The sequence below is a fragment of the Thamnophis elegans genome, chromosome 5 (assembly GCF_009769535.1).
Source record: "Thamnophis elegans isolate rThaEle1 chromosome 5, rThaEle1.pri, whole genome shotgun sequence".
Taxonomy (NCBI): Eukaryota; Metazoa; Chordata; class Lepidosauria; order Squamata; family Colubridae; genus Thamnophis; species Thamnophis elegans.
This window is the reverse complement of record NC_045545.1, coordinates 40844904-40860368: the sequence shown is the minus strand read 5'-3', so window position 1 is coordinate 40860368 and position 15465 is coordinate 40844904. Positions and strand designations below refer to the sequence as shown.

The following is a 15465-nucleotide window of genomic DNA, read 5'->3' as shown; positions in this document are numbered from 1 at the left end:
GCTACAGCAGATAATGTTTGAATATGGCAATTCAAAATCTCTGTTCTTCCCACATAGCCATAAATGAAAATACTTACAATGATACTGGCAGTCCAAGGATTGAGTAGCAGCAGGGTGCACACCAGAAATGTGCAGGCCAGCACAATGCTGATGGCTTGCAGAAGCCAGTGGCGCAGGCCAATGTACTGCTCCCAGAAGAGGAATGGATAACCACTGGGGTAACTAAATACTCCATGTGTCTGGGCCATTTCATCACAGATGGCACGCACACTCTGGATAGCTGCCACGAAGTCTGATGTGTGTTGAAGGCCATTGAGGTAGAAGGGGAACTGAGCAAACTCCAGAGGCTGTGCAGCTGGGACTAGAGGAAGCAGAGGCAACCATTAGGGAAAGTGACCTCCTGGCCCACTCTTGCTTCTGGGCCCCAAGATTAATTGTCCCCCTCTGCCTAAGGCCCACCAAATCATGAAGCTAGGCAGATGATTCCATTTATATAGCTCTATGGTATGACAGAATGGGACTTGGGTTGAAACATTGAAATGTGGTACAAGGCTGAATGGAAATGGAGCTTTCATAAATACTCACTTCGAAGATTTTCACCGGTAGCATCATATTTATCATGGATCCATTCCGGGGGTGGCGGATAGAAGTTGGCCTGGGAGGCAGCAAAACCAAGGGGGTCATTGCTGACCCACACTGTCAAGCAGATGTAAAAGATATCAGGGGGAATGATCCCATTTTCATCGACGAGACGGCGAGTTGTCAGCTGTGGGGCAGATGGAAAAATTAGGGAATTGAGCAGGATAAAATTCAAATCTCCAAAAGAATGCAGATCATCCGTGTCCCTTCCAACCTTTATTTCCAAGAAACACCCTTCACATAATTCCAGCAGGGAAACACTCCTTTCCCTATATATATTTTGCAGAAATTCTCTTCTTGCGCTTACTATATTATTCATTATTACGGTTCATCTATCCACTTTCTTCTCCCTACTAACTACTGAGTTAGTCTTAATGCTTACTTGGTTTAAATTGAAAGGCTCTTTCTTGTTGCCCGTCTGGATAAGGAGTTTATAAGCAAGAACACCATCTTCCGAACCATTCCGATAATTTTCCCTGGTGATGTGCCCGGCTTCCCAGTCTTGATTGAAGGCTGCCTGAAGATCTGGAATTCAGAGAGTGTAAAATTAAATGAGAGTTCTCTAAGAGTCCATATTTAGCACCTCCCCTCATCGTACCATTGCTCTTATGCTTTATCAAAATAATTTTGGCCAGGTTACACAGGAAAGGATTTACGCAGTGCAGAGAAACTGACTTTGAACTCTTACACACAAGGTGTTTAATACAGTTAAGGTATATAGGAATATATGATCATTACCCAACAATTTGCTGACAAATAAGAACAGCACAATATGACTAATATCTGCATCAACAGATGTTTTAACAGTGGGAGAAAGAAGAAGGAAGACACTATTTTTCTATCTTTCAAGAAAATATTCCAGCATGTATTCCCTGGCCTCCAGTTTCTGCATACAACAATACTAACATTAACTTATAAGAACACAGTTTCAGTTCTAGATGGTAGGAAATCCTCTGTGGTTGTGTATGTCCTATATGGGCAGCTGGACATGCATACACATTACTTCTGTGTACAAATAAACACTGCCAGCCTACATTTACCTCTGTGCAAAATACAAACCACCAATTCCTATATGAAACACAGCTCTGATGGAAATGTTGCTGGGGTTAAAATGTCTACAGATAGATCTATTAGGGTTTCTGGTAGCCTAGAATACATCTTATCCTGAGTGCAGTTTTGAAATAGAGATTTGAACTTTTCTTCCCTGGACACATCTTGTTAAACAAAGTACCAAATCCTGTTTCCCCCTAAAATACCGGTCAGTTTACACTCAAAGCATCCTGCAACGAGAACTGGGAAACATCCCTTTTGAGGGCTTTAGAGATAGAGTTATAGTTTTTTTTATTTTATAGTTTATTAGTTTTGTATGCCGCCCACTCTCGGAAGACTCCGGGTGGCTTACAATAAAAAAGGGAGGGGGAATACATAAAACAATACAACAATTTAAAATTACAGCAACATTCATAACTTAAAGTGGGGCTGGATAATTCAACAGCCCCAGGCCTGCCGGAACAGCTAGGTCTTAGTTGCTTTACGGAAGGCCGAAAGGGTAGTAAGGGTCTGGATCTCAACGGGGAGATCGTTCCAAAGGGCCAGAGCTGCAACAGAGAAGGCCCTCCCCCGGGGAGTCGCCAGCCGACATTGGCCGGCAGATGGAATCCGGAGGAGGCCTAGTCTGTGCACTCTAATTGGTCTTTGGGAGGTGATTGGCAAGAGGCGGTCTCTCAGGTAGCCAGGTCCGATGCCACGTAGGGCTTTAAAAGTAACGACTAGCACCTTGAAGCATGTCCGGAGACCAATGGGCAGCCAGTGCAGCTCGTGGAGGATAGGTGTAACGTGGGTGTACCTAGGTGCACCCACAATCGCTTGTGCGGCTGCGTTCTGGACTAACTGAAGTCTTCGAACACTCTTCAAGGGCAGCCCCATGTAGAGCGCATTACAGTAATCCAGTCTTGAGGTGACAAGGGCGTGAGTGACTATCCGAAGGGCCTCCCGGTCCAGGTAGGGTCGCAATTGGTGCACCAGGCGAACCTGGGCAAAGGTCCCCCTGGCCACAGCCGACAAGTGATGTTCTAACGTCAGCTGCGGATCCAGGAGGACTCCCAAATTGCAAACCCTCTCTGAGGGGCATATAATTTCACCCCCCAGGCTCAGAGATGGAATAGCTGGACCATCTTTGGGAGGGAGCATCAATAGCCACTCAGTCTTGTCGGGATTGAGTGCCAGCTTGTTCGTTCCCATCCAGACCCTAACAGCCTCCAAGCACTGGCACATCACTTCTACCGCTTCACTGAGTTGGCACGGTGGCGGACAGATACAGTTGTGTGTCGTCCGCATATTGGTGGTATTTAATCCCGTGCCGTCATATGATCTCATCCAGTGGCTTCATGTAGATGTTAAATAGGAGGGGGGACAGGACCGAACCCTGTGGCACCCCATAATTGAGGGGCCTAGGGGTCGACTTCTGCCCTCCGACCAACACTGACTGCGACCTGTCCGAGAGGTAGGAGGAGAACCACCGAAGAACGGTGCCTCCCACTCCCACCTCCCGTAACTGTCGCAGAAGGATACCATGGTCAATGGTATCGAAGGCCGCTGAGAGGTCAAGGAGCACTAGGATAGAGGAGTGACCCCTATCCCTGGCTCGCCAGAGATCATCGATCAGTGCGACCAAAGCAGTTTCCATGCTGTAACGAGGCCTGAAACTGGACTGAAAGGAATCCAGATAATCGGTTTCATCCAAGGACCGCCGGAGTTGAAAGGCCACCACTTTCTCAACAACCTTCCCTACAAAGGGGAGGTTGGAGACTGGACGATAGTTACTTAAAATGGCTGGGTCCAGAAAAGGCTTCTTCAGGAGGGGTCTCACCATCGCATCCTTTAGGAGGAGCGGGAAGGATCTCTCCCAGATAGAGGTGTTAACTATCCTCTGGATCCAGCCACGTGTCACCTCCCTGCTGGTCGAGACCAGCCAGGAGGGGCACGGGTCCAGTACACAGGTGGAGGCACTCACCACTCCCATAGCCTTGTTCACTTCCTCAGGAGCAACAAGTTGAAACTCGCTCCATAAAATCCGCTCAAGAGATTGAAGTCTAAGAAAAGAGAGTTGCTAAAGAGAGATTAATTCACCTTGTAGCCAATCTCGGAAGTAGTGCAGCCACATCTTTGGCAACTGGCGGTTCTCCTCACGTACTACATACTGAATGGCAGCAAAGGTCTTGTGTAGGCTGTAAAGAGCTTCCTGTGAGTTTGGGTAATCAAAGCCTCCATTCGTTACCACAAACATGTTGTAAAAGGAGAAATACTTGAATTGAGCTGAAATGAAGGCATGCTCCTTTGTACCTCGTGGTACAATATCCGTCAGATAGAGTCCATCATGCACCTTGGTTGTACCATAGAGGCTGAGGCCCAGCAGGGCTAGGAATAGAGCTACCACAATTCCCTGAAAAAGCAAGGGGGGAAAGTGTCAAGACGGGTGTGAACAAACAATATCCCCTTTTGTATAATCCATCTTTTACTCTTTTATTTATCATGAGATTTGGCCCGTTTGGTTCTCTGGAAATTTTATATCCAGGGTTGGATTATAGGCCAAATGATGCTTCCTGGAAGCTTTGCCCCAGGTGCAATCCATTCTCAATGCAGAATAAAGCAGACAGACAAGGTTTTGCATCTTATGCTGCCCAAAGGCAATCTAAGGATGATAAAATGGAGGAAGCCATTGCTCCCCAGTTCATTCAACTCCAAGTACTTTTTCTATGTGTGAGATGAAATAAAGTCATTGTAGCATCTCCTTCAGTACAGAGAATGGCTGTGGATGCGCCAGATGAAACATCTGCAATGTGCTTCTTTTTACAGCTTGAACTATTTTTCTTAACGTTCCAGGAAGGGAGCTAGAAGAGCCTGCAGGCTGGCTATTCTTAATCCTCTGGTGGGAGATCCTAATGCCTGAATGAGGGTGACGTGAGTTGCCTTTCAAACCCAGCTATTTTATCTTATTTTGCTCAGTTCTCATTTTGAACTGACTAGATGCACAAAGGATCCATATCTGCTATGAAAAAAATATTTCCCTCTTGTGGGCTGACTTGGCAAGGTACAACCAACTCAAGAGTTCGTTAGAAGCATACAGTGAATACATTGTTTGCAAAGGAACACAACTCTCATTTGGTTGAGATAGTCAAAGAAATTTAGTTTCCAACTGGCTTTACTCCTCAAATAGCACATTTGTATCCAGGATGATAGTCCAGGATGATCTATACAGATCAAGATACCCCACCCACCCCCCCAAAAAAACCCTCTTGGGAATGACTCTGTGTTGCCTACCTTAGTTTGGCTCTGCAGCAGGATGGGTGCATATCTGTCACGAGCAAAGCTGGAAAGGTTCCATCGGCAAATCGGCAAGGGCACACATTCTTGGGCTCCTTTGCTTTCATCTAGCTGTGCCAGAAGATCTCGAGTGGAACTGGCAGGAGTGAAGATTTGCGAGCCCAGAGGATTGGCAGGAAGGAGAGTGGAGGGATTGGTAAACACATGCTGTGTGGGTGGTAAAATAGTGACTACATGTCTCCCAGAGGAGTCACACTGAGTGAAGGCCTGCACAGTGGTAGTGATGTGTGTGCTGGTCGCCAGGGCTGGATGGCCATGGGGATAAGTCGGTGCAGTGTGGTTGTCATTCACATCAGCATATTCTTGTGGTTGGATCTGGATGACACGAGCAGAACAGAGGCTGTGGGAGGAAGAAGTCATTGAAAACTGTAACAGAAAAGGCAGGTACACAATTCTAGATTTTCATGCTGTAAAGATACATTTCCTACTTATGACCAGACATAATTTTCAGACTGTGGAATGAAGAGGAAGGGTAGCCCTCTGCCAATAGTTTTAGATCCTGCATGTCAATTTTTAAACCTTTGTTTTTAAGACAGGAATAAAACTAATATCTGATTTTTGGTGGCTTTGACATTTTTTTTAGACCTTTGATTTTTTTTGCTGTATCTAAATGCTTTTTCAAATTATTCTCCTCTCTTAAAAGCCCGGTTTGTCAGAAAAAGTGTTACTCCAAAAGATACTTGTCTTCATCCCACTCCTAAGACAGTACCTGTAGAAGCAGCAGAGAATATCAAGCCTCTTGTTTTCACGCCTGTGAAGATCCAGACTCAGAATGGCAGGAAAAATGAAGAGCACCATGGCAAAGTTAAAAACCACCACTACTGCAGCCTGCAATAAACAAGCAGATTTTTCTTTTAAAAAAGCAAAGTTCTCATTGAAGATTCCAAGATCTTGAATGATGCAATCTTTTTTAAATATGAAAATTGATTCTTCTACCACTAGTTCCCTTTAAGTAAATGGATCGTTCTGCTTTCTAGAAGAGGCCAGAAACGCTAAAGGACAATTACACTTTTATGCATCTTATTTGCTCATCTGTGTAAGAGTTTTCTTCACAAATAGGCAGTCTGAGGGGCACACTATGAAATGGAAGGAGATATTCTACTCTCCATTGTAGTTCCATTCTTATGGAAAACTGCTGCCATTAGCAATAGCATCTAGAGGCAGAATAAAGATTTGGCTCTTATGTAAAATCAGGGAAAAGCAGCAGGGGATTTCACTTGTAGGTGACTTCTAAGATCCTTTCCAACTTTAGGATACTATGATTCTATAAGCATATTGTATAAAAGCTGTTAGCAGAGGAGCTTACCTGTAGAGAGAAGGCACGCAATGCAGGGATAGGCACAAGGGCAGCCATGAAGAAGGCAATCATATTATTGACAGATGTGAGTGCCACACTGGTGCCACTACGCCGTAGGCATTCACCAGTCCGTTCCTGGATAAGAAATGTGAAAATGAGCAACACAAACTCAGAATGGATGGACAATAAAGCCTGATGTTACAACTGGCAGTACACAGGATCCCAAAATCTAGACAGATATACTCACCTTGACAGGGACATGCTGACTAGTCTCCGTGAAGGCATGTGCTAGCAAGAACATGTCATCCACGCCAATGCCGAGTGCCAGGAAGGGCAGCACCTGTACAGGTCAGGATGGAAGTGTAACAAAAGGGACACGATCAGAACCTATCCAAGTTTTGCAAAATTAGACATAGATCTTAGTCTATGCAGGAAAGGGAATGGCTGGAAGGAATGGAATGGCTGGGAATCTTGATAAATGCTATGTTGAGCTTTTGGGCTTAGGCATTAAAAGATACCAATATATTTCTCTCCTTGCCTTGAAGATTAGAACAGAGGTTTCTTAGGCATATTTCTAAATGGGATGTAAAAGATTTCACCATAATCAAAGGAACACCAATGCTTAGCCCTAGCTCTACATTTTCTGATGCACCTTTGAATGTGAAAGTAGTAGGTTTTAGGCTTTTGGGAGCTGAAAGCAGCACGGGAATAATTTTGGAGCCCCAAGAGTAACACCAAGTTTGAAATATTCTCTACAACGCAACATATTCATAATGCCGTGCTAGGATAATCAGCTAAATCCACCTCAATGCTTAATGTTGAAAAATCTTAACAGGCTGAATAGCAATAGCACTTAGACTTATATACCGCTTCACAGTGCTTTACATCCTTCTCTAAGTGGTTGACAACGTCAGCACACAGCCCCCAACAATCTGGGTTCTCATTTTACCGACCGCAGAAGGCCGAGTCAACCTTAAGCCGGTGTAACTAATGTTTCAGAATAGGAAGAAAAGAAACATTGTAGAAGGAAAGGTCACAGATTTCTTTTTAAAAATCAGGAAATCTGGACCTCTCAAATGGGGGTCACATACCTGAGTGGTGGCTGCATTGAATGAAATTCCAAGCAAGGAGCAAAGTCCAAGTCCAGCTGCTACTGAAAGGGCAACTAGGAGAACACCAGCCAGGCCCACAGCACCCTGCGATTTGGAGCAGTCCCAGCGCAACAGGGTGACGCAAGCATACGCTAGCTGCAAAGAGATGAAAATGGAAATTGTAAGAGTAGGAATGGGAAAAGTATTCATTGTCCATAATTAGAGTGAAATAAATAAGGTGGGAAAGATGGAAAGAAGCTGCTACGCACCATTAGCAGATAACCACCAGCCACACGGATGGCACTCACATCTGAAAAGGACTTCATCATATCACTGAGTGTGGTGGTAGAGAAGGCATGAATGTTCTGAGAATAATTTGAAGGCAGAGATTCCTGGGCCACCTGGAATGAGAAAAAATTGGTAAGACGTTGCAAGAAAAACTTCTAAGAAAACATTTGTATGGTTTTTGTCAATTTTAATTGGGTTTGGGATATCCTATTTAATTTCTTCTTAACTTTTGTATTATATGTTTCTTTTAATGTTGTACACCGCCCTGAGTCCTTGGGAGAAGGGCGGCATATAAATCGAATAAAACTAAACCTAAACCTAAACCTTTTGCCGACATTCGTAGAATAAAGCAATCTTTCTCACAGATATGCCTAGCATGCTCCTAGGGAAAGCATATGCTCACAAACAACCTACTCTGTTTCCCCAAAAATAAGACCTCCCCAATTGGGCTTTTGAGTGCATGCACTAAAATAAGCCCTGCATTGAAAATAAGCCCTCCCCGAAAATATTGCAACACAGCAGCAGCCATAAGGTGACCACGCTCACCACCTCCAGCACCTCAAAAATAATAAGACCTCCCCGAAAATAAGTCCAAGTGCTTCTTTTGGGGGTCAAAAGAAAATAAGACCCTGTCTTATTTTCGGGGAAACATGGTAGTGCTCAATTAACTAATTGTCTTGCACAAAAACGGAAACATTTCCAGAAAAAAAAAATCTGCCTCAATCATCCTCTTACTTGGCATGCAATTAAGTCCTAGAATCCACTCAAGTGCAATAAATCCCTTGCTGATACTTTCTGTATGGTCTCAATTTGGCCGAGCATTTTGTATCACTAGATAAAAGGTCATAAGATCTCAAAGAGATCTTTAAGCACACTTCAACTTGTATGTTGCCATACAATATATCCTATATTCAAATCTTAGCCTGGGCAATAATTGGTCATGGGTGGTGGTTTCTTGTTAAAAAAAGAAGTCCACTTAGCAGTATTTACAAGCAGTCAAGCACAAGCAGTCAGAAATAATTTATATTTATAAGAAAATATTGAACATAGCTTTGCCTTGTTCTGCTTGCTGCTTTTCAACTCTCATTCCATAGGCAGCCCACATCGGGCAGCACATTAGTGCCCCTGCCAGAATAGACCTATTGGCACCTCACCTCAACGAATTCCCGCTGCCAAGCCTCCAGCACAGCGGCAGCCTTCTCCTCGCTCCAGCTGATATCATGTATCTCATAGTCATCCCTGTAGTGCTCATAAAGTTGTCTTGGGCTCATCAGCAGGAACATGCTTTGCAGGGCTTCAGCTCTGGAGAAAGAGAAGCTTAGAGGCTTAGAGACCCCCTTCTTCTGCCCAAACTCTGCAGCCAAAGCATTCTACCTAGTCTGAGGTAAGAAAACAGGAGCTCTGATTCAGGGATGGAATGCTACCGGTTCGGACCAGTTCACCCGAACTGGTAGTAAAAAAATATTACCGGTTCGAGTAAACTGGTAACTCCAACAATCAGCTGTGCCACGCAATTTCTAATCACACGGCACAGCTGATTGTCACACAGTCGATCATCAGAATTTTTAAAAATCCTACCCATTCGGGTGAACCAGTAATTCTGACGATCAGCTGTGCGACAACCAGCAGTGCGCATGCGCGCGAAGCAAACCGGTAGCAGACTTCAGAGCATTTCACCCCTGCTCTGACTTCTACTTTGCTTTCACCACCATCAGCTCTTTCAGAAGTTTATTTTCAGCATTTCCTTCAGCCCAAGCAAATGCTTCATGTACACATCTAAACTTAATGCAGAAGGAATGATGCTGTAATGTCCTCCAGGTTGGCTACTGCTCCAAGCAAAATGAAAGTGAAACCATCAGCCTTTCCGAATGGCCTGTGATGGCAGATTCTGTAGGCCTATGATTTGTGCTTGTGAACATGATTGCTCATATTGTTCACCGTGTGGTTGTTCAACCCATCCAAAAACACAAGCCTTCATGTACTGAAAGACACGAAGGTTTACTTTCTATAATATCTTGTACTTGCATCTCAACCTTTGAAAAAAAAGCTAGCATGCTTTTAGATTTTTTAGTTGCTTTGTTGCATTTATTATTTTTGAAATGAAAACAGCTATTGCTCTTCTCATCAGCAATCTTTATCTTTCACCATTTGCCTACAACCCTTTACCTTCCCCGACATGAAAGAGTTCAGGGACAGATGCATCCATAATAATTTCTTTCTACATATGCATAATGTATGAGAAAATTCAGTAATGATTCTGATCGCACCAGGATGTGGAATGTGTCCTTCTATACTTAAGTAGCAGTAATCTGGCCAATAAATGGCTATGGACCCAGCATTGTACAAAGGATGACAAAGAGATTGGCAGAGGACCAAATTTCCAAAGTGATCTTGGTATGGGGAACAATTTTGAAAGTCAGATTCTGTTGAGAAACTCAAATTTGCCTACGTTTGAGCTCCCTCTAGAATCTGCTGTTCAGAGTAGTAAAAACAGGTGTTTTAGTTTTAAGATAGCATCCACATTAAGTGGAAGGGGTTGGGGTGAGCAGTAGCTTCCGGAAGGAAGGGATAACAGCAGCCCAGGCTTCAGGATCAACGTAAATCCCATGGCCGAGAAATGCTTGCCAGTTGTTCCCAGGGTCAGGCCATAGACTTGCACTCATCACTCACAGAAATTGAAGCCTCAGAAGCATCAAGTTACATGCTGGCTCAGGGGCCAGTATAGCACCATTCCAAAGTGTAGAGGAGGAAGAGTGAAGTCCACTCATTTCCCAGCGGCATATCCTTCTTTTTGAGATGAAAAACAAATGTACTGGATCGCACTGACCATCATCTTTAATTTTCCTCGGTGCAAAAAGAAGTCACGTGATCTGCAGGCAGAATCCCTTAGTTTCCATGTATATTCCAAAACAGAAACCTTTTCCTAATATACAGAGGGACTCACAATCCAACTTACTTTTGCAGTTTTCCTTGAGGATCTTTTACTGTACCCCCCAAGATGAGTTCCTCTTGCCAATGCATGTATTTCCGGGAGAAGCCATGGCAGCCACCTGTGAGTTCGGAAGGGATGTGTGGTTTCTGGCAGGAGCAAAAAGAAGAGAACGCAAAGTGAGTATGCAATCAAAAGGTTTTCCATAGTAAGCAATAACTCCCTATAGCCTGTTTTAGCTCTTGAAAGCTAAGAAACTACAATCATTGAATCCCCAAGGAACCTTGCTTTGTTTAAGACTGATTATTTACTACAAATGTGCACAAACTGGTTAACTATGGCAAACAAGGGTAAATGCTGCTCTTTGGCAAATATCAGATCCAAAATAAACCAAGAAAGTATGAGAGGCAGCAAAACCTAGAAGAAGAAATATCAAGTTGGGCTTATGAGAGAGCAAAAGCATTGCAGTTTTATATATTAAGTACTAATGTGTTTCCTAACGATAAATTAGGCTAATTAGCTTACTGAAAGTCTAGGGCTGTCTGTTCCAGTGTCATTCCATTAACCTTTTGGATGAGTGGGGATTTGAACCTGTTTACCAAAAAAACCTTCTAAAACCACACTGTTCATACTTTAATGTATCGCTATCTATTCCATCTGTTTGGAAGTTTTCCATACATCAGCTATGAAAACAACAGAGCGCCTGCCTGGATGAACAAACAAAACCAAGTAAATGAGCATTGGAATATATATATATATGTGTGTGTGTGTGTGTGTGTGTGTTTTATTTTATTTGTGCTGATAAATAAATAAAGGGAGACTAGTATAGATCTATTTCAAGCTATTTAGCTCTCATCAGCTAGCCATACCCTTACTGGGCTTTGAACCTGGGCTATATTACATACTAGGCAGACTTCTTAGCCATTAGGCCACAGGCTCTAATCCGTTATCAGCAAAGCCAGGGTGAAAGGTATCTATTACATTTTTACAACCCCTGGTAAGCCCCAATTATGGGAGGAAGCTAACTGCTTCCATCATCTGTCAATCGGCTCGTCACAAGAGTATATAGTCTCCCTTTATTTATTTATCAGCACAAATTAAAAAAAAACACACACATATATATACTCTATATACCACTACTACATATACCACTACTCCTGGAAACACGAAGCCTGAAGTAGTCTGAAGCAGCCTGAAGATGACGAATGTGACTTCGTCGAAACGTTGCCAAGACATCTCCAATTCTACGCGGGAGAAAACCCGAACAACTAGAGACCTGAGGTTTTCGCGGGTGTTGGTATGTAGGTCTCTAGTTGTTCGGGTTTTCTCCCGCGTAGAATTGGAGATGTCTTGGCAACGTTTCGACGAATATATATATATATATGTGTGTGTGTGTGTGTGTGTGCGCGCGCACACACACACACACACAGAAATATAAAAAGTTCCAGTGATCAACATGAATCATTCTACTGTACAGAATCATTCTGGTTTTCTAGGACTGTGAAAAATGAGCAAACACATGCTGATTGTATTTGGTCAGAAATCATTCTAAATATAAAATCCTGTTTCTCTCTGTGTTTGTGCACGCATACACACGGCCACAGATGCTTGACCCCTGGCACTTTGGATATTTCTTTCAGACCCAAAGGCATACTGTATCTTTCCTTTTTCTGTGGTGGAAAAAAAGGGGGAAACTGGATTGCCATAATGATAACAGTCTGGTTTTCAAGCCAGAAAATGTGGAATTATGGCTGCAATCCCACCCTCCCACTCCCTGAGCCGGTCCTCCGTCATATGGTTCCCAGTCTCTGTGTGCATGTCACAGGCTGCTCCCTCCTCCTCTGTTTCCCAAGCGCTGCCATGCTGCCATCTGTTCTGGGACACATTCCAACCCTGACCACCTGCTGGTCAGCACTTGCACTACGCCTGCCTGAATCAGCACTATCAGTCCAGCTTTGGCACGGGGCCATGCATTCCGCTTCTTTTATTTGGCGTCCTCATACCCTGAATAAGGAGGGCAAAGCTAATGAAATGGGGGACCCCACAGTTAGTTGAGTATGTTTGGCCACACAAAGCCTGAAAACACGTCTCTGGCCTTCAGGAAACTACCATATGGTTTCATACGAACGTATATGCATATGACAATGAAGTTCGTCTCCTTCATTCTCTTCTCCATTCAACCAAGAGAACCATCTCTCCTTAAAGCCAATCTCTGTCATTTTCAGAGATATAGTTATCTTGTAGCAAATAGCTATGAATGATAAGGGGGGGGGGGGACCTAAACTTTTATTCGGAAAATTTATTTTAATCAGTTGATTATTCTTATTCATTTTTCCTTTATTTATCAAAAGAGTGCCAATGTTCAACTTCTTGCTACTAATTTATAGAAGGCCAAATTTCTAAATTCTCTGCACTAATGGCAACTTTTGCATCCTTTCCATAGTCTATATTCTTTATCGTCTGTAATATTATAATGAACCACCCTTTATTTTCTTTTTTTAAATTACTAATTGGATCATTATAGAAATTCAGCATTGTTAATATCTTGCTGTATCTTGTCAAACGCAGTAATAATAGAAAATAAGCAAAATAATACTTGGAACAGTAAACTATTTGCTGAAATCGCAATAAAAATAATGGCAATGACTTTCCAAGATTAGCTGCATGTATAAGAATATTAGGACTGTGGGAGAGTCAGATTTAAAAAGCGGTAATAGAAGCTGATTATTGCACATTAAAACATTGGCTTATCTAGCCCAATTTGATACAATTCTGGATTCTATATTGAATGCTTTTGACATAGTCTTGCACTTAATACACAACACTAAATATCAGAAAATGCTAATAATATATTACAAAAGCCAAAAAAACTTAAAAATTCATAATAGAAATTATTACTGAAAATGGAGAAACACAGAATAAAAATCAATATTTGATAAATGTTTAAAAATATCTTTATATATTGTCAAAATACAGAAATATCACCCTGACTGAATTTAGGTGCCACTTTTAAAATAGATTTCTCCACAATAACTATCATCTGAACAGCAGCTTCTCATGAGGAAAATCAATTTAGATTGAGGAAAACAACATAGGAAAATGGATTAAATAGACCAACAATCAAGAAGTAAGCAATACCCCACTCAAAGAACTGCCATACAAGCTAACAGTAAACAGCCCAACAGAAGAACCTCCAAGATCTACTTCCACAAACACTGAGAGGGCAAGCAGTAGAATATAAATGGAGAGCAAACCCTACTCCTTACTAGCACTAGTTTGAGTAACGAAATGACTGCAAGAAAACAACCAATGTCAGAGAGCATCAAGGACCACTCATTTCAACCCTGAGCAACAAATATTCTCCTGTAATGGATTAAATATCCCTCTTCCAAAACCCAACTCCCTCTCCTCTTTTAGCAAATTACTTTAAACTTAAATTTTGGGGTGGGGTGGGGGGAAATCAGGTTGGCTCTTATTCTCATAAATGCACCAAAAATTGGAGGAAACTCACCTTCTGGCTTTGGCTGTTGGGAGCACTAGAAGGGCACTCAGGGTCAAAAGGATCAAGGCAAGGCCGCTCCATATAGGCCTGGCCAACCTCTGCCTTATCCAACATCTCCTTGAATCCTTCCAGTGAGGCAAATTGACCCAGTTCCTCCATCAACTGAATAGGATCTAAGTTGGTCCACTGAATATCGCGCCGGCCCCTGTAGAGGCAAAATGCTGTAGATTAATAGAATTCAAAACATATCAATTGGCCCTACATACTGATATCGCTTAAAGTAGCAATACCGCTTATACTCATGTCCATCTTTTAAATCCCACCAACACTCAGAGCCATCTCTACTCTGGCTGGTTCTAGATATCCAAAAAGGGATGCTTAAAGGTATAGTAATGAATCATTTCTCCTGCTCATGTGGGAAAATTTTACTTTAGGAATCTGAAAGTTTTTAGAACTGAAAAAAAGAGTTTTGAAAAACAAACAGAAAAACAATAAAGGTCCACCGAGGATGCGTGTGATCAAAACCTGGAGTACTAATTAACTGTTGGGATTAAAAAAATACCCAGAACTGGGAAGGGGACTAAAGATTGAGTGGAGTTATTGGAATTTTGAATGAGAAGCATTTCACACTATAACATTGGGCTGCAAATCTTTTTTCATTCCTTCTATTTATTCTTTTCCTGCAGTGAAAAAGTCATAAAAATGTTACAGGGTTAACTTTTAAGTAGTTTGCCTCTAACTGTCTTATGAGAGTTGCTACTGAATTTGCTCCAAAATTGCTGATTTTAATTGCATGGTTGGATTTTAAGGAACATTTTTAATCTTTTGTCATAAAGAAAAAAATGCATTTTAAAATCGAATTATTGGAGTGTTTTGATTTTTTGTTGTTGTTGTTGTAAGGACAGCAAAAGCAGTCCAGTAAGCCAGCTATTATTCCAAAGAGAGTTCAGCTAAGAGGAAGCTGTAGAGGAGAACATAATTGCCTTGACTGGCTGCAAAAGACTTATTTAGGAATAGGAGGGATTTGTGCAGGGTTTGAACAGGCTGTCATTCCCTTTGTCCCCATACGTTAACAGGATCAGGCATGCTGCTTTCCTTTTGCATGTGGCTTGGAGAGCCAATTCTGAAGTACCATATTTTTTGCACTATAAGATGCACCTAGCTTTTGGGGAAGAAAACAAGGAAAAAAAAATCTGTCTCTGCCTCCCAGCAATTTGCCTCCTTGCAACAAACAGCAAACAGACTGGTCAGTTTCTGCACAGCCTGATTTAGCATGAGCAGCTGATTGGCAGTTGGATCGGCCTCCCAGAATACTGCTGATCAGCTATTCCAAGCT

General features: G+C 42.5%; 1 protein-coding gene across 1 annotated transcript in view; it reads right to left on the bottom strand.

The window, feature by feature from the left end:
* The window catches only part of PTCH2 (patched 2), a 78321-nt gene that overhangs the window by 12021 nt on the left and 50835 nt on the right, over positions 1-15465 (bottom strand). The window contains exons 6-18 of the mRNA XM_032219108.1: positions 14139-14334; positions 10655-10776; positions 8853-9000; positions 7680-7811; positions 7411-7566; positions 6567-6659; positions 6329-6454; positions 5732-5850; positions 4960-5362; positions 3769-4081; positions 1022-1164; positions 586-766; positions 78-361 (exon numbers count right to left, since the gene is read on the bottom strand). Coding sequence (XP_032074999.1) covers positions 78-361; positions 586-766; positions 1022-1164; positions 3769-4081; positions 4960-5362; positions 5732-5850; positions 6329-6454; positions 6567-6659; positions 7411-7566; positions 7680-7811; positions 8853-9000; positions 10655-10776; positions 14139-14334 — 2416 coding nt within the window. The remainder of the gene's footprint in view (positions 1-77; positions 362-585; positions 767-1021; positions 1165-3768; positions 4082-4959; positions 5363-5731; positions 5851-6328; positions 6455-6566; positions 6660-7410; positions 7567-7679; positions 7812-8852; positions 9001-10654; positions 10777-14138; positions 14335-15465) is intronic.